The sequence below is a fragment of the Vavraia culicis genome (assembly GCF_000192795.1).
Source record: "Vavraia culicis subsp. floridensis unplaced genomic scaffold supercont1.18, whole genome shotgun sequence".
NCBI classification, from domain to species: Eukaryota; Fungi; Microsporidia; family Pleistophoridae; genus Vavraia; species Vavraia culicis.
The window spans coordinates 86,297-105,405 of record NW_007360621.1 but is presented as its reverse complement, the minus strand read 5'-3'; the positions used below and the strand labels follow the sequence as shown (position 1 = coordinate 105,405).

At 39.5% G+C, this 19,109-nt stretch overlaps 9 protein-coding genes across 9 annotated transcripts; 3 read left to right on the top strand and 6 right to left on the bottom strand.

Annotated features, from left to right (window-relative positions):
• Positions 1–1,391: 1,391 nt before the first annotated feature.
• VCUG_01279 (uncharacterized protein) lies at positions 1,392–2,153 on the top strand (the record flags this gene model as incomplete). The annotated part of the gene is made up of 1 exon (XM_008076106.1): positions 1,392–2,153. One exon carries the CDS (start codon positions 1,392–1,394, stop codon positions 2,151–2,153), a length of 762 nt encoding a protein of 253 aa, XP_008074297.1.
• Positions 2,154–3,132: 979 nt separating this feature from the next.
• Positions 3,133–3,604, bottom strand: VCUG_01278 (uncharacterized protein; the record flags this gene model as incomplete). The annotated part of the gene is made up of 1 exon (XM_008076105.1): positions 3,133–3,604. A coding segment is annotated over one exon (436 nt), but the record flags the coding sequence as incomplete, so codon positions are not given.
• Positions 3,605–8,554: 4,950 nt separating this feature from the next.
• On the bottom strand, positions 8,555–9,211 carry VCUG_01277 (uncharacterized protein; the record flags this gene model as incomplete). The annotated part of the gene is made up of 1 exon (XM_008076104.1): positions 8,555–9,211. The coding sequence occupies one exon, from the start codon at positions 9,209–9,211 to the stop codon at positions 8,555–8,557; it is 657 nt and encodes a 218-aa protein (XP_008074295.1).
• A 3,801-nt stretch (positions 9,212–13,012) lies between these two features.
• Positions 13,013–13,402, bottom strand: VCUG_01276 (uncharacterized protein; the record flags this gene model as incomplete). The annotated part of the gene is made up of 1 exon (XM_008076103.1): positions 13,013–13,402. The coding sequence occupies one exon, from the start codon at positions 13,400–13,402 to the stop codon at positions 13,013–13,015; it is 390 nt and encodes a 129-aa protein (XP_008074294.1).
• Positions 13,403–13,506: 104 nt separating this feature from the next.
• Positions 13,507–14,975, bottom strand: VCUG_01275 (uncharacterized protein; the record flags this gene model as incomplete). Its single annotated transcript, XM_008076102.1, has 1 exon — positions 13,507–14,975. One exon carries the CDS (start codon positions 14,973–14,975, stop codon positions 13,542–13,544), a length of 1,434 nt encoding a protein of 477 aa, XP_008074293.1. The 3' UTR covers positions 13,507–13,541.
• Positions 14,976–15,423: 448 nt separating this feature from the next.
• VCUG_01274 (uncharacterized protein) lies at positions 15,424–16,109 on the top strand. The gene has a single exon (XM_008076101.1). It carries the CDS (start codon positions 15,566–15,568, stop codon positions 16,106–16,108), a length of 543 nt encoding a protein of 180 aa, XP_008074292.1. The 5' UTR covers positions 15,424–15,565; the 3' UTR covers position 16,109.
• Positions 16,110–16,416: 307 nt separating this feature from the next.
• VCUG_01273 (uncharacterized protein) lies at positions 16,417–16,791 on the top strand (the record flags this gene model as incomplete). The annotated part of the gene is made up of 1 exon (XM_008076100.1): positions 16,417–16,791. One exon carries the CDS (start codon positions 16,417–16,419, stop codon positions 16,789–16,791), a length of 375 nt encoding a protein of 124 aa, XP_008074291.1.
• Positions 16,792–17,532: 741 nt separating this feature from the next.
• On the bottom strand, positions 17,533–17,748 carry VCUG_01272 (uncharacterized protein; the record flags this gene model as incomplete). Its single annotated transcript, XM_008076099.1, has 1 exon — positions 17,533–17,748. The coding sequence occupies one exon, from the start codon at positions 17,746–17,748 to the stop codon at positions 17,533–17,535; it is 216 nt and encodes a 71-aa protein (XP_008074290.1).
• Positions 17,749–18,683: 935 nt separating this feature from the next.
• Positions 18,684–18,911, bottom strand: VCUG_01271 (uncharacterized protein; the record flags this gene model as incomplete). The annotated part of the gene is made up of 1 exon (XM_008076098.1): positions 18,684–18,911. One exon carries the CDS (start codon positions 18,909–18,911, stop codon positions 18,684–18,686), a length of 228 nt encoding a protein of 75 aa, XP_008074289.1.
• Between the last annotated feature and the right edge of the window lie 198 nt (positions 18,912–19,109).

The following is a 19,109-nucleotide window of genomic DNA, read 5'->3' as shown; positions in this document are numbered from 1 at the left end:
TTGTCTGCTGGTCAGGCGCTCTAAGGATCTGAGCGAGTGTTTCCATGAAGGGGTAAAAATAAAAGAAAATAAATGCGAACAGCATGATTGTTTATTGCGCAGCGGAAGGGAAGGAGAATAAGAGAGAAGCTGCTCAGTAGCAGGATTAATTGATTGGATGAATGATAATTGTTCGGTAGTAGAATTAATTGATTGGATGAACGAAGCAGCGTTGTGATAAGAATACATGCAGCTCATCCAGAAAATTAATATATTGAAGAATTGATTCTAAACGAGGTAGAAGAATTGTCTACCAAAACAATCCTGACACAGACAGTAAAACAAAAAGAGTACACAACAATCAAGTAATATCAAGAGAGAATCATAGAAAATAACAGATGACAGACAGAAAAATATTTAACAGCACATGCCTGTATCGAGGATCAAAATTGGTACAGACATAAGTCACAAAAGGGGTCAACATAAAATGCAATGAAAATTATAAAAGTGAATTACAAGTCTTTCAAGAGAAGGAACGGCATAAAATACCCATCAACTTGAGCTGCCTTCATATCCAGATGCAGCTCTGTTTATGCCGCGTAATGAATGTCCTATGATCCCGTTTAGGAGAGGCTTGTTATCTCCTTTCCTTTTATACCCGTTATTCTATCGTTGCTGACAACTAATTATTTAACATCTACGAATTCATAGTTTAGATAAACGCATTTATGAGCTAAATGCAGAGGATGCATCTATGTACTTATAACTAGTATCGATGAGGCTTAGTAGATCAGTACAGTACGGTTTACGCATCCATTTGTTCTTCTCATCGATTCTCTATATGGACAGATTTAGTCGTTGTCCATTACATGCCAACAAATGACTAGGATACACAGATAATTTGTACGCTTTGATACATCGTCGGAGGTGCAATGCATTTGTTGCAAAACAACATCCAAATATGATTCTCGTCATATTTCATGAACAAATGATGAGCAGATGTGTCTTTATGCATGATTTAGCAAGCACATTTTGTGAATGGTGCCATGTACGACTTCAGATCAATGTAATTGCGTGCTATGAGAAATATGCGTGGTGAGGTTGAGCAAAAGATCCTCTATTGTGGAAAACGAACATTTTGTTTTTGCTCCGCTCTTCTCCTCAATCTGCAGCATTCTTCTTCCACAGTATTAAAGCCTGCATTAGCATGATTTGCGTTTTGTTCCACGACCCGGCTTGTTCGTATTCCTTTCCTCACCGAATTTAGGCTGTACATTGCCCCCTGCCTGCTTTTTTAGAACATGTTTGTTTATCTCTTCACTGTTTCGGCTTACCTGCCGCTTCATCCCTACTTGCTGTTACACACAACGTTTCATCATGAATGTAATAAAAGTGGCAGTTCATCACGTTCCATGCTTGTTTTGCTTGCTATGTGCTATGCACGTAACCAAGTCATGATATCCATGGACCTGACAGATCAGGAACTGGAGAAACTCAGCGCGAATGACAAGGAATCGAAGATGTACACAGCGAAAAGCGATCCTAGGAATCCAGATTTCAATCATCTGCTCGGCCTGCCATCACGTGAACCAGAAAGGTTCACTCCCAGATGTGCATCGAATGAGGAAGTAGCGCAGATGCATAACGACCTGGACAGCATGGATGAGTACATCAACGATCAGCTTGGACTGCCCAAGGGCTCCGTTCCTACCATAAACAACAAGAAGGCGTTCAAACGGTTACACGACTGGATCATGCTGCACTTTGATGATTTGGCTCTCAACGGTCGACTTGCTATCAGCCTAGAAATACGATACTTCATGTGCACATACATCGTAGCGTTCATACCTGCGCAGTTTGCCTTCTTCTTTCCACGTGCACTCGTATCGGTCATTCCAGCCACAGATAAACCTATCATTAATGATTTTGTCAAGGCGTTGAAAACGTTCCTTGACTTTGTTAAGGCCAATGAATCGGGTGAGCTGTTCATCACCTTTAGTATAGGACGGACCTTCAACCTAAAGAACGATTTCGACTTTATACTGTCTATTCCCAAGAAAATTCTTTCAGATCCGCTCTACCTGTTGAAACAAGCACTTATGTTTGATTTGAAGGCAGCCGGTCTAGAGGAGTATAGAGCTAAAGTCAGCAAAAATGTGCTGAGAAAGAAGTGAACACATGGGGCGGTAACAATGTATAATTGTATATATGATGCATTTTGCCCGTCTATGGTGTTCGTGTATGAATGAGCTTTGAACCTCTCGTAACAGCAAAAAACCGTATCACTCATCGTCTTCTGATCATAATATGGAGAGTATCACCATTTTAAGGGTTTTTATTATTGCAAGGGTAAAATAATTCTGGACAATATAATTAGATGCAGTTCACCTCATTGTTCTCGATACTTGTACTAAACTTATCACTAGAATGTTGCTTGTCTCTATTAATCCGTTCAAACTAAACGTGTTTTTTTATTATCATACATGACTACGAATTATTCTTTCGCTATCCTCATAATTAAACATAACCTTAACCAAATACAGCAATTGACCAATTTCAATAACCTGTGGAAAGATTAAATGTGTTGGTTATGAAGTGCTAGTGCTCGAAGATGATTTAAATAATGTAGTGAAGCGATGAATTACAATATCATAGCGATAATTAAAATTTACACGTATATTCATCACACTAGCATCAATTGCTCATATATTACCATCAAATCTATCCTTGTATAACCTTAACGAGGTAAAGGAAAATGAAAGAATGCACAGTGCGAGTATATTCTTAATAGTTATGCTATGACCTGATATTTGCGGTGCGCTTTGTGCATAGGCACTTGAAGCTGTGGCTTTGATGACGAATATCATACTTTTTCATGATACAAATAGTGATCAAACGATGAGTTGATTACAAAAACGGTGCGACAATTGTGCCCAAAACAGGAACGTGGCTGCAGACTGAGAATGAATTTATCACAAGTAGAACAAGTGGTGTAATTTGTTATTTATTGCTGGCTAAGTATGAGTATAGCAGCAATTTTATAGAATGAGCGGTGCTTTAATGGATGGAAACCGTACGATAAAACGGTGAAAGACCGTAACAAAACAGTAAAAACAAAAACAAACTGTACAATAGCCGCTTTCTTGTTACACATTGTGATACAAACCATTTAATTTTATTGCTCAGCACCTAAAACAACTGTCTATCCTTAATTCTCTTCACCAGATTAATATCAACAGACTTGAGCGTAACACGCTTGGCATGCACAGTTGCAAGATAAGATGTCTCCATATTTGCAACAATGTAGCTCTCATACGCGTCCTGCAACATATCAAGCGCATCCTTCGTAAACCGCATCTGTGTGTCCATCTTGAGAACCATCGTCTTTAGCATTCTAATAAAACACGCCTTGGGCACAAGGTGTGTTATCGACTGCCGATAGTACTTTATTTCCTTCTCCACATGATAGCGCAGCTTAGACGGCTTTTTGATGGGCAATTGCTTTACTGTGGGTGTTTTTATGCTTAGAGATTTCTTGCGCGCCACCTTGCTTTCAATAGGCTTGCGTACTTTTTTTATAGGGCTCTGTGATTTTGGACGGGATGGTCGTACGGTTCGTGCCATTTCTAGGGGTAGGGCCTAAAATTTTGTTTGTTTTTGGTTTTTGAGTTATTGTAAGGATTAGGGATAAGAGCTGGTTGTGAGATGTTTGGTACCGCTATCGCTTCATAATATAGATCTTTATGCTGATGTGTAATGAGTTGTTGTAATTGTATCTAAATTTAACATTTATTTATTAATGTTGATCACTTGATACAGTGATTTTCATACTCGTTCACTCGTAGTATATCATGTTTGTAAACGTGCACAGCTAATAAATTGTTTTCATTGCTTTCTTAGCTATTCATACAGAGGTAAAATGTGAACATTCCGATTCAAGTGCCCTTATGCACTCACTACACTTCATTCTCTCGGAGGTAAAAGGGAAAAATCGAACTGCCCCTCATGCGTGGTTTAGACAGCAACATACATTCTTGGTAGTAAATAACATGAAAGGTGAATCATCAATTCATGGGTTGTACCATATCGTAAAGCAGAGAAAATAATGTAACTAGCAGAGCAACACACTTCTTTATTACGATACTACCTTGCATACCACCCATAAAATGTCAACCCAGGATCATAATCATACAATTTGCAGGTAACAATTATTGCTCAAGAAGTATAATTTATTTGTTGCTGACATGAAAAGGTAATAATTACAAAGGATCATTTATTTCTAGCACACATATCAACTTGTCAAGGTGGTACCTTTTCTTCTTTACAAACCAATATATTACCGGTCTGTTTACATCCTACAACGCAGCATCACATGTACCAGCAAGGTTTCACGCACACTCACCACGATTTAGAGGCACTCCATGCATATTTTAAGATTAGGAATCATAAAAAGATGCAATGATGTATTAATTTACAAATCACCGTTAAAACACGGAATTGAACCGTAACTTTCCTTTTAGCACCGTGCAGTGTGAATAATGAACAGCTCTGCAAAAACGCAGTGATTTACTAATAAGGGAGTGATTATGGTATCGGTGGGTGTGATACATAAAAATTGTTATGGAGTGCGTTAAAACGGGTGGATGATTTGAAGACCGTGATCTATGGCGACAAGGTAGGAGCGTAACAAAGTTAAGATGGATGTAACAAGATTAAGATGGAAACGTAACAAAATTACGGTATGCTCAAAGTTAAGATGGGAACGACAAGATATGTCACAGCAATATTAAATGCAAACACCTAACTCATAAATAACACCTCGTATCAATCATGACACGAACAGTTTAGCATATCACTTTGCATTTTTACCTAACACCAAACATACCTGCGTTGACAGCTGCAGCCTTGGCCATAATCATGGAAGGTGTCATGGGCAAATCACTCGTCAATCCTTGCAGCCCATGCACGAGTCCACTGCTTCTTAAATCGGTCATATCATTGCCAGGATTGCTAAACCTGCAATGTGCGAACGCTATTTGAATAATTGCTGCTATTGATGGCACTTTCATTGCTTGGTGGTTCTGTTCTTTTTATATAGGTGGTGTGGGGTGAGATACGTTTTAGGATGCACGAGGTAAGACACGCAATGTAATACGTGGTACGGTATCAGCATTAACGTGGTGTAGCGCTAATAATAGTTTATTTATGGTGCTATAACATTCTATTGACCGCATACCATGCCATATCACGTTATGCGATCAGTTCACATACCGTATTAATGTTTTGAACACCTTATCTGTTCAATGCACTGTGCTATTCTTTACTTTCACACCAGGTGTTTCATTCTAACACCGTTATAAAGTATCACTTACTATCGCACGCCGTTCTCAGAACAGCGTTATGATTGTTAAATTGCGATTATCACCTTTTCGTGTTCATGTTAAAGCACGCATCCTCCTCAACAACAATAACACGCAGTTAAGAAGTGTATTTTGTTTATGCATTGCATAATAGCATGCTATTATTTTGCACTGTGAACGCATTTGTGCATAAACTGATTTATAATTGTTAGCCCTTGTTTACGGTTCAAACAACCATCCTCTGTGCAACATTTTTATCAAACATGGCAGGTTGCTGCGGCCATACAAGCAGGGATGTGTAAGAATGCAACAAATACCGAGCAATGCATAAAGAATGTTTGACTGGGATACGGTACGAAAAGTTTTTTCTTTCCGGTGATAGAACGAGGGTGTGCTGCTGAGTAATGTTTTATTTACCGCTGCTGCGCAGCACAAGCATGTGATTAGTGCTTCTATGAAGGTATTTGCTGGAAATGATCATACTATTGGAAATATTTGATGGATACGTTTAATTCACTTCTTGTCTTTTGCTTTTACCACAGTGCTACATTCCAAACACATCATCATTATTCTCCACGGCACTAGCAACCGCATCAGCAGGTGACATTGGAAAAGGACCACCTAGCCCTGGCAATGCTTCATATACATGCTCGCCCTTAGAATGTTGTAGTGCGTACGTCTTTGTGAGGATGGCAAGCGTGCGTATTGATAGGAATGTTAGCATTGCATTGGAATTGAGTAAGAATTTATACAGAAGATGAAACGGTGGTATAATATGGCATTGGATAGGAAGCATAGCATGGGATCATGGCATTGGATAGGAAGCATGGTATGGGATCATGGCATTGGATAGGAAGTACGGTATGGGATCATGGCATTGGATAGGAAGTACGGTATGGGATCATGGCATTGGATAGGAAGTACGGTATGGGATCATGGCATTGGATAGGAAGTACGGTATGGGATCATGGCATTGGATAGGAATAATGGTATAGTGAACGATTGTTGCCTACGTGGTAGCAAAATAAGTTGGTATTATGTACAGAACCGCAATAATTTATTTTATAATGCGCATGAAAGATATAAATATGTATAAAAGTGCATAAAGAGAAGTGTACGGGCATAAAATGATGCGCACGTACGGGTCGGTAGCAAGTACAAATGAAGAATGCGAAGTTTAATACGAACATAATACCGCAGGTTTAAATAGCGTAACAATAAGATATGTGCCTACATTATTACAAGATAATACGCCATCGCTACAACACGGTATTTCTACATAATACGATACTGCCCTGCAATACTATTCATTTCACACAATACGATCCACACCAAGCTATTCCAATGCTACTTATATACCACGTATTCCCGCTGGCCACGTTCTAATAGCTGCCGCTGTCTGTATAGGTGTTGTAGGACAGGTGTTATCATATCCTATCGCAGATCCAAGCATAGAACTGCTTTTCATGTCCAAGTATCGTTTTAGTTCCTGTTCTAGGTTGCAATGAACCAGGGATAAAACATAGATTAGTATTGTAAGAACGTGCATGGTGCAAGAAATGGTGTACATTTTATATGGAACAGTGAAACGATGCGGTTAGAGAATTGGATACGCGTTATTGGTTGGAAATGCTGAGAGGGCGGTAATGGATAATGATACTGGCGGTATATCATTGCTTTGATAATGATGTTGATAACGGACCCCTGTCTTGAAATGTTATTGGTGGCGTTCAAAATACACGTTACCGATCAAAATACACTTTACCGATCGAAATACACGTTACCGATCAAAATACACGTTACCGATCAATGGAACGGTTTAGCACGAGACCACGATTTTCAACCGTATCTCTACGCTACAAGTCATTCATGCATCAATCAACCATTTATGCATCGTATTACGTTGTGCTACACGCTGTCGCAGCTCACACGAACAACACGGTACCATCGCTCCGCACAGAATGCTGCATAATAAAAAATAGAAACGCGTTTAATACGCAACATGCCAAACAATCATCAAAACATGCCTGCGTTCGCTGCAGTTGCATTGGCGGCTGCTTGTACGGGTGTCAGCGGAACCGAACCGTTCATTCCAGCAGCTCTTTCGAGCATGGGGGTCTTCATGACATCGTTAAGATCATCTACAACGTTGCTGAGAGCGCAAAATGCTGTTTTAAGGATGATAAGAATTGTTAGGGTTGTTGGTGTGAAACGCATTCAATGGATTGATGGATTATTTTTATACCTGGAATGAAGCATAGGGTGTAAGAGCGTGGTAAGGAATGTAATGATGTGTTTTAGAGTACGGTACAGTGGTGTGGCAAAAACTTTCTAGAACATAAAACTGCAGCAAAAAGAGTGAAATGTAAAAGTGTAATACGCTCACATCGTGTAGCATCAAGGGACGTACCAATACGCACAGACATGTAGCATAAATGCACTCAACCATGTTGTAAGGACTGTTTCATTGCTAAGATTGGTTTTGCACTAAAATGATTTGGTAGCATGCCATATCATTCTATCGTACAAGCATTAACGTTGGCATACGCAAAAAGGGTTTGATTACGAGTTGATTTTGCTACTCTTCATGAAAATTAGCGTGAAAATTTGGACGGGTGGGCCGTACCGTGTAGCAATTATGTTGCATACAAAGCAAACATATTAATACGTTGTGAAGTGTTGCTACGGTGAATTGAGGAGTAAAATGGTGCGGTATTGAGGGACGGACCAGCGAAGTACGACAAATACTTATAATTCTACAGGAGAATGAAAATATGTGCAACAAACACCTTTTAAGAACGGGAATACAGCGGATGATACGTAAATGTTACCGATATTGGTAATTTAGCATTTAATTTAACATAAATGCAAGATTGAAATGAAATTGTTGTTTAATGAGCACCGTGTTAAATGATGCGTATTGCGGTGTTAAGGTATCGATGCTATTCTGGCAACGGTTCATCTTCTAAGTATGCATTTGGGTTGCTGTGCGTATTTTTCGTGGTGATCGGTATTTGTGATAGTGTATGAGATGAATAGTGGTGTTGTGATGGCGGTTGCTATTTGTGATGAATGAGCAGATCAGTGCAAGAGCAGTACGGTGATATTTGGTATGCAGCACGTGGTCATGGAAATGGTTCTTATTATTGAGCTAACAATGGTACGTTCTATTCGTGCAACGATGCAGAACTGGTTTCGTGGTCGCAAGGGCATTTCTAATCGTACAACAGCGTAAAATCGTTGAATGCAAAATACTCCTCTTCGACATCCTCTACCTGTTTTGCACAGGCTTTTACGTATTCTTTAACAGTCACATCCCCAACAACATCATTGTGTTGGGCATTGCGCGTATTTATGGTGGTGATGCCATCGTTACCGCATGGGGAAGTACTGCTGGGTGGAGCGTTGCTCGTATTAACATGGATGGCATCATCACTGTCGCGCATGGACAGTGCATTAATCGCATCATTTGCATCCACCAGTGTGGTAAGTTCTATGTGAGTGCTTTGCTTACGGTGGAGTTTTCGATTTTTACGTTTTTCTTTTCGTTTCTGTTTCTCGTAGAGATACACATCAAAGTATGTATCTGTTGAACAGCTGTCGCTGTCCTTATCTTTACCACCTCTGTTGCTCTCACCGTTTGTGGCACCGCTCCTATTATCTTTGCCACCGCTCCTATTATCTCTGCCACTGCTCCTATTATCTCTGCCACCGCTCCTACCATTAGCCCGAAACCTACTAAACTTCCTCATAATCATCACCATCACCTCCTCCCACGTATTAAGCGCATTTTCATACTCCCAGTATTCTACCGCTATCTCATACGTGTTGATAAATCTTCCCATTATTAGAACAAGCAAAGCAATCCACATTTTGTTTACCGGTAAGTTTTGATTCTTTTATACGTTTACAAATGTTTTGGTTTTGATGGTGTTTTAGAAATGTTTTGAGATTTAGATATACGATACAGCGCAATGAGGTGTTTTACGGTTGTGAGAACGTTATGTACCGTAAGAATACGGTGTTGATTGTCAAATTAATTAAGTGTTGGATAATACAAACAAATTTATTCGCAACTGCTGTGGTATGTAACATGGTGGAGAGGAATGCTGCATTGTACCGTGTTCACCGTTTTTACTGCTTTTCTACGAACCGCTATGGAATAGAAAATTGATTATTTTATTTAACTATTCAATGTTTCAGGTCCAAATAGACAGTATTTTATAATGAACCAAGTTAGTTACTTATCATTTTATTTGTTGTAGCATTACCAACTATGAACATACACCCCTGTTAATAATCACTTTACATTTTCAACATAAACAAATTAAGGAGTGTGATTGAATATGACACCCTAACATTGATCACAGACCGGCTAGCACACGTAGTACTGATATTGATATTTTGTACGGTTAGTAAATATTAGTGAACAGATAATTGGTACGGTGTATTGAGGTATGTATAAGGTGGAGCTACGCGGTGTGAGGTGATTAGTGCGTACCTATGAAAATGTTGTTTCAGAATTACTAACAGGTATTGTTGATGTGAATCAGTGATAATTCGGTTATAAATCTCTTTAGTTATCGTATAATGGTGCATACACATGAATGCTTGCGAACTATTGGTAGCAATCACAGATAAGCCTAGATTAATATTATTAATCGTACAGCATAAAAAACAGTAAACAATGAGAAAGACCAATCATAAAATCCCTTTTTTAATTCTTGCAGCATTTGTTATTTGTTAAAACACCCTATTCGTTAGAGCAATTTTTATTAGGACGAGCAAATCAATCGTTATCCAAAGTATATCTGCTGGATTGCTACCTCTCCATATTAACACAAATAAACATGCCATCACAGAATATTTTTCTGTGGTTGACCGCAATCTGCCAAGGATTTGTTTGCCCCATACGGCGTATCACTGTCGTACAGAAGTACAACAAGTCAATATTATTCTCGCTTCTACACAAACCATTCTTTTACAATTAGATTATTATACAAGAGCTGGTTAAATACCCTTGTGATCCAGAAGATAACATTATTTAAATTGATATTTCCTTAGGTCTTGGACAGCCCGCATTCTTTCTAAGCTGTTATTTTATTGTTTATGTTAATTCTCTGTCAACTGACTCCCCATTCTTCTCATTTTCTGATACGTGTAGATTGATATTTACGTTCAATTTTACCGCCAATCATCGTATAGGAAATGTATTTTGTATTATCTCTTCGTATTGAGCGGATTATTCCCGTGTAACACCATTTACCTGCTATCAACCAATAGCATATCCCGAATAGAAATACTGAATAGCACAAATGAGTGCCTTTTACAAGAAAATAGTTCGCACATATACCTTGGCACCTACCGATGTGGCTAATAATTGCTGATATGCGATCAAATTACGGCAATAAGATATTTCATTTAGCGCCCTAATTGGGTCTACAGTCAGCAACACACACGACAAAAACGTGCTGATGTCAACAAATACACTATTGCTATTCGTATAACGCCGATATAACCATTGTTTATTTAAAATTCAAACGATTTCATGGTAACGCCCTTATTATCTTTCATACTGTTCACCAAATTGTCATCCTGTGTATGCCCAAAACCATATTGCTGTAAATCTATGATGGACCGCACACAGACAAGAAATACCAAGCAATAAACAAGCATGGACAACCATTATCACTTTGAAATATAGTGGCAATGTCACAAAATGTGTTTTATAATGGTGATTAGATAATGTGAATATTTGAGCATCACGTACCATTTTGCAGTCAAAATTATTATTATATCACGTCAAAATTGAGTAAAATAAATATTTTGTTGTCTGATAGAATTCTCTGAAGATAATATGTGCGCTAGCAACCGTCGTAGTTGCAATTGTACGCTGTTAAACGATTTACATCGGTTATTTGATCCGCTTAGTCTTTTTGTGGGTCTTTCTGTGTTTCTGGCGCGATTTACCACTGATAAACGGTTTATAAGCAACATTTACTTTGTTAGCAATTTTTGGTTTGGGCGCCCATTGACACGTGGAATAGAAAGGGAGTTTAAAGCAACGAAAGTGTTGTAGAGCATATATCGTAAATATTGGCTTGATAGTTACGGATGTAGGGCAGGGTGTTTAAGATTAGCGTGTTTTAGTACCTGGAAACGCGGTGTAAAGCGTATGGAATAGGCGGTTTTTACTTAGAATTTGTTTCAAATCATTTGCTAAGAGTATGTTGTTTCGGATCGTGGTTTTACCTTTAATCAGGACACCTGATACTCGTTGTGCTTGCATTAAAATTGTGCTGATCCTACCAATCGTTGTAACTCTCATTTTATGAATTAGAAGACGTGTAATGACGCATTGGTGTTGGAATACACAATCTATCGTGTGTACTACATTGAATGGTATAATTTGCAGAGCTAGAAGTGTATTATGCCAGCAGTACGCACGGATGAACTGAATATCGGATGAAGCGCGAAAAAAGACCGATGACTGTGGAAAAGCATTATTTAATACAAACTGTTTGTAAATGGGTTATGAGACGGACTCGGAAAAAGAACGTGTGTAACATACGATAGAACGTATCCATCCGTAATCCTGTGACTTGCTGGTGCCCATTGGTCGTTTCACAACAACAACCATAGATAGCCCACTGACGGGATACAAACTGCGGACTACCCCTACGACGGAAAGACACCACGCTCAAATTGATCAGAGAAAAGTGAACCGGCAGCGTCATAGAATCATCCCAGGCACAAGCCTGCCATGCTTCAAGAGCACGTGCGTAAACAGAGAATGCACAAAACATATAATATTTATTTACAAGACCAGTCAGAAAGACACCGCACAGGACAAATCATCTGTCATCGTCCAAGCCTGCAGTAACCATGTTTCGTCATCCCGGCCCTGTCGGGTACAAGTTCAGACGAACTTGGAATGCGAAAGAACTGTACAAATGATTCTGATAAGTACAGACGTCGCAGGGGTAAAACTTTTTCATAAATTTATAGTTTTGCAGTTTAACAACACAAAAATATTGCGGTTTATATCCATCAAACATTTCCATGCTGCAGACAGATCATCATTGCGGTCACATTGTGCTGGCAGGCACCACATCTACAATACATGGTTCTATATACCGAAATAGGCACATGAACAGACATAACATGCACCATAATGTGTATCATTGGAGCTGCTTTAATTGGTGTCTTCACATCCAAACGGGTACTTTCTGATTTCGAAGTGCGTAGAGTTCAGAGAATAATGAACCGCACTAGCGCACTAGGAACACTTGTCTGTGTGTGTTAATTAAACAGGCTTTAAAACACATTGCTGCGAGCTTCAGCAATTGCTTGAGATGTTCTGATGCGAAAAAATGTATAAATGACTTTTAGTGAAAGAAACTATGGAAATTGCGTGTACATGTGCTGTAACTAAGCGATAAGAGCACCAGCTGCTTTAAGAAACGATGTGGAAGAGAAGAGGCACACGAAACATGGAAGATCTACGTAATACTCATCATGATATCCTACGGCTAAAGGAATTACTTACTGTAATGATCTAAACTCGGTTGCTTGCTCGGAGCAAAAGATGAGAAAGCATGGAAGGAACAGTAAACAGGTTTAATTGATGTATGCGCTACAATATAAACATTTTATCTTCGTTAAGTGACCGTTTATCGATGATGTGCACGTACAAAGACAGAGAAATGATCAGTAACAAGAAAACTAAGCATGCCTACCGTTCCTTTCACATATCCTGCCACTACACCAACCAATTTATAGTTTTGAGATGGTGTTTCTGTGAATGGCACATTTTTTAGCGATAAGGAATTGTGAGAAGAGGAAATGGAACGAAAATGATAGCCCGTGTTATTCGTTTTTAAGTGTATAAATTGCTTGTGAAAGGTTGTATACGAACCGATGGGCTTAGTGGTGTGTCTTTTACAGGTTGGCCTTCTCTGGTGTACAAAACGTTGGTAATTACATGATTTGTAGACAGAGATATTCTCTTTGTCACAAGAAAAAAATAATTGTTGTAAATACATCGATGAAACAGCCATCATTAATGGTATTTTCTGTAAAAATAACTAAAATGGCAGGTAAATTTGGTTTAATCCACGATATGCCATTTTTCAGTAGGAAAGTTCGTAATTTATGTTTAATGCTGCAAATAACATATGTTGAGCAATATGTTAATTAAAATTAAACTAGTGTAGAATTAAACATAGATGGTAAATCATAATAGTTGCGAAAATGTTGATGATTTGGTGAGTTACTTGAAGATAAAAGAGGAGGAGACTGATTGGATGTTTGGACTGGATGAAACGGTTGGGAAAGAGGGTTACATGGTTTAGAATGGGCATTTGAGGATGATTCTTGATGTGGAGGTGGTTGTGGTCGTGAAGATGATCGTGATGGTTTTAGGTGTTGAGGAGGTGGTTGTGGTCGTGAATATGATCGTGATGGTTTTAGGTGTTGAGGAGGTGGTTGTGGTCGTGAAGATGATCGTGATGGTTTTAGGTGTTGAGATGATTGTGGTGGAGGTGAACAACGACCAACGGTTCTACTAAGATTTTCTGAAGGAAGTACTGGATGGTTGACCGGAGGTGCAGACCCAGATATGTAACCAGATGAACAGGGTGGAGCGCAAGAAGGATGTAGCATATTCAATGCAGTTCTCTGAGACTCAGATAAGTCATTTTTCGTCTCATAATTATTCGATCCACTTAAATCACTACTATCCCACTCTTCCAGATCATCGCTCTTCTCTGATATCTGATCACTTAACAAGATCCGATCTCCTATATTCTTCTCAGTATTATAAAGCTGCGAGTCTCTCGCAGGTGTACAAACAGCCGGTTGTTGTGTTTCCAACCATTTTTCATTACCTGTCTGCCTATATTTTTCTATCAAAAAATTTCTGGCACTCCGAAGCATTTCTTCCGCTTTAGAAAATAATGCTTCGCTCATTTTCGCAAATTCGCAAGTTTCACACAACCATTTAAAAGTATATTTATTTCTTGTTTTGAAATACGGTACCATTATTGATTTGGCACTGAATCTGGACAATGCACTGGCTAGTCTTTCGTGCATTTTCTCAAATTCATCGTAATAAACATCAACATATGCCGTTTTGCCGGATAGATCCAGTGAGTTAGCGTATGGCGCACGCAAAAGCGAAAAGCCCTTAGCAACTTCAATCATATTGTGCGCCATTTTGTCTATTTCATCCCTGTATAAACTTACTTTGTTACGACTGATAGTATTTTTCATTTTTTTCACGCTATCCTTTAATTTTTTTGCACTGTATTTTAATTCAATAATCCTCCGTAACACTTTTTCTGTGCATCTCTCTCTCAGTCTACCCAGCAGTTCACCATGCAATATTTTAAAATAGGTGTTACCACAAGAATTCTGTCGTCTCCGTACCAATTTTATAAATTGCTTGCAAGTCATTTCTAAAGCATCATAAACCATGTTATTCATTATTTCATATTCCCGCTGTATCGTATGGAATCTATCGTTGGCTGCATTGTTGTTGTCTTCTATACCAGCCCTGCCGGTCCGTACATTGCAGCTGTTACCATTCGTAGAGTAAATACTTGAAAAGCAAAACAAACACATCAAAAAATGCATACTATGAAGATTTTCCTCGTATTTATAGTTTTTATCAATTATTTTTTAAAAAAATTATTTTGTTTTTGATAGCACGTAATTAATTAATTGACAAACATCTATTTTGACGTACTCACCGGCACAGATAGGCTGCGATGGTTCACGGATAGCTCCGTTATTTTTTATTAACCATAATTTAATGCATTAATCAAGCGATCACGGCTGGATGTTCTCCTATCCACTAAACAAGGAACAACGCTACCGCTCAGGTGTACCGATGCTTTCTGTCCTTGCACTCATTAAATTTGTTTTAACACGCTTCTGTAATTTTTTTTCCTGCTATCTCGGTGATATCATGGGACAGAAATTGCTGTTTAGACAAAAATAAAAAAATTACTTCTCTTCGCGACAGAGGATGATTTGAAGGAACGCATTTTCTTTCTTTACCGTTCGCAGTGCGGTGATCAAACGTGGAAGCACCCCAAATTAGAAGACACGTATGTTCAACAGCGCGCTACCCTTTGTTCCCGTCACAAAGGACCAAAACTTTTAAAAGAGCAGAGCGAGCGGTGCCAAACGCATTACTCGTTGTTGAGCCGCCCTTGAACACCATGCAGACCGCCACAGAATTATGGTGCCATCCACGCATTAACCCGAGCAGCATCCTTGAATCCTCAACCGCACTTTACACCGATCTTTCGTCTGAAGCACCCTATTTCGTTAAGGCAAGGTCTCCAATAACCATCGTTTCACGTGTTTCACATCAAAACGAGGGAAACACGCAACCACCAATTCTGCTGCGCTCCCTGCTGACATTTATCGCCTGCTCAACGCACAAATCAGATCTGAGCACGATCTTGCTTGTTACAGAGGTTGCCTATCCCGTACACGCGCTGCTTCGTGCACTCGTAACATCCGTTTTTAAAAAAAATATAAAAGAACGAATGCCAGGATTTACCATGAATTTATTACGCATTCTTCTCCTAGGTACTCCGGCAATACTATGCACAGGCGAGAGCGCCAAGACCAATAAGTTGTTGTTTGGATCAGGCATGTATGGCAACCCGTTAGATCCACAAACACCTGCTGAGGCAGCCGCAACTGCCGCTTCCAGACGACCATTTTATCCCATGGGCGGTAGGTTCGGATACTGAGTATAAAATGCATTAAACATGATTTTTAGAAAGGCGTTAACTGAGGCAGCAGCACGTGTTAACAGCGCAAGAACACATTTTTGGTGTGCATCACGTTCTATGAGCCGCGGTATAAGTGTATGTGCTCGTTAGCTTGCACACAGCTTTTCCCAAATGATACGTGCTGCACATATTTTCGTTGCGCTTGCCCTACCAAGCACTTTATAAACAATTATTTTCTTAGATAATTTCAAGCAGCTGCCATTATCCTGCGTATTTATGGGCACAAGGACCTACCGATCGGATTTTGTGATGTTCATTTGCAGACCATGTTGCGCTTTCCACAAGCAAAACATAAATTTAGGGATGAGAATGCTTTCAGCTTGCCGCTCAAAATGATGAGAAAAAAATATTTAAATGTGCATACGGTGCGTTGCTCAAGATGTAGTTTTGGTCATGCTGGGGTCCTATGCATCTTTTTAGACTCCTTGGTGTGCATGTTTGGTGTGCATCTTGGATGTGCATGTTGGATGTTCAAACTGGATGTGCTCATCATATATGTAAATCGGATGTGCTCATCATTCTTCCTTAGGTTCGATCTAAGGTATTGTATTACCATGAGGCCCTCAATAAGCCTACCTCCAACAGGAAGACTGTTCCACGCGCTATCGCTCACAGCACTTCTGTTGGTTGAATCTGCGTAGAATCGATCTACAAATGAAACGTGACAGAGATATGAAACAAGATGGAAAGGAATGGTGGTGCTGCCAAGATCTTTTTATGCTTGGTATTTTACTTTTATACGAATTGTGGCATGTGCTCATCATAAATAGACACGTACGGCAGGTCGCGAAGTAAAATTTTATGTTTAGGCCGGTTCAAGATCGATAACATCAGATGAGGGTGATGGCTAAGCAGAGAGCATGACCTCACCGTTCGCGATGATCTTAGATTTAGTTCCGCTTTTGACAGAGAATATTCGTGAAAATGCCAAAGAAGTTTTCTGGTCACCGAAGATGTACCCGGTATGAAGTGTGTCCAAGAAGTGCCAACCTGTCGGTAAATCTAAAAAGGTAAATCCTGTCTATGCCAATTAAGAACACCTCCTGGTAGCGGAAGGTTCAATGACCTAGCAACGATATGCCGAATGAGGAGCGACATGTTGAAGGCAGCTGAATGAGACCTAGGATGAACCAAGGATCAGTGGTTACAATCGGACCATTGCTGTTGGCTGGGATGTCGCTGATGTGAGGGAGGATAAATGGACCAATTTCGGTGAATAAAAATGTGTAAAATGTTCTTTTTCTACTAGCTGCGCTATCCCGTTTTTCAAAAACGGATGCATGAATGGATAGTATACCAAAATAGCGCTTTTGAATGTGACTAAAACATCAGGTCATTCCTTTCTATTAATTGTTGTATAGTTACAAATCAATAAATCACTTTCATTCCAGTAGCTCATTGTATACAACATTTATAGTGTATGCTTTACCATTCTCATGCTTTCCTTGGTCTCCATTGTCAACAACATACGCCCTTAGACCTTTTGCATAGCGCACTCTCGACAAAGCTACGTACAACTGACCATGCACAAAGACAGAGCTGTGCAGATAAACACCTACCTTGTCAAATGACTGACCCTGTGACTTGTGGATTGTCATCGCAAACGAAAGAAGAACCGGAAACTGTCTTCTCTTGAGTATGAATGGCAGCTGTGTCTCGCTCGGTGCCATGTCGATCCTTGGTATGACTGCCCTGCTACCTTTCCTGGATCCGGTTACAATAGTAGCTATGATGAAGTTTGTGTGGAGTTCATCAACCACCAGGCGTGTGCCATTGAGTAGGATATTGGCTGGATCAAGGTTGCGCAATAGCATTATCAACGCACCTCTTTTTAGAACTAACTTGTGCGGTGGCATTCCTGAAGGCTGCTGCTTGTTGAGAAACTCTAACGGATAGTTCGCAACAACATCGTTGTCCTCTGTGACAATAGAGTCTGCACTCGTGTATATCATTTTGTTGCCGATCATCAAGTCAAGGACCCTGTCATTGATCTCCTTTGCAGTATCGTTGTTTGTTGTGAGTATAGTTCTGTTCGTCAGATCTTAGCTGTCAGCCATGTTGGCAGCATCACCATATATCTCGTTAACGATGTCATCGCGCATATCGTCAACGTAGTCGTTGAACAGCCCAAGTGCATCATGCGGTCTGTTAAACACACAGATGTATGCGAACAGCTTTCTGATGTGGTCAGATGTCTCTGTCATTGCAGCTTCGCCCAGTACGTTCTTCCATTCACTGTCATCCTGCAGAAGATTTTTTGCCCTTGCTGCTTCCTCGAATGTGCCATATACAACATTGTTGGCACTTCTTAAGTCGTCGAATGACGTGGCACCTCTCACATTGAGCAAGAGCATTCTCAGATAGAATCTCTCCTTTTCCTCTGGATTGACCGCATACGATCTTGTAATGACTTTGTCCTCACCTCGCTGTCGCAATACCCATCGGCTGTTCTGATATACATAGTGATATGGAATGTCGGTGTAGAGATATTGTCTGATTATTTTTACCACAATTGGTACTATTTTTTTTGATTTTATACTTTTTTTAGAACATGTACAATATCGAAGTGCTTTTTTAAGAACTGTGCACGGAGCACAGGAACATTTTGCAGACTCTCGTAGGTCCGATCAATAAATAAAGCTTTGCCGCGGTAGACAATCAGCTGATCATCTACAGCACAGACAAAACCACCAGGATTTAACAATTGTGTTTTTTGCACCAAAAACTTTTCAGTCGGTGTATTGTCAGAATCTGGATACATGATGCATCGACTTCTTAACTTATTTATAGTTTTATTTCTTCCAGAAAAATGAATGTTAGTCAATGATGAGAACATCAAACTGTTCACCAAAACATCTGTTTAATTGTGATATTATGTTCTGTTGCATTGACCAAAAACTCACTTTTACATCCATTTCTTTATATTTCATTCTTTTTCTGGTAAATCATCTAAATATAC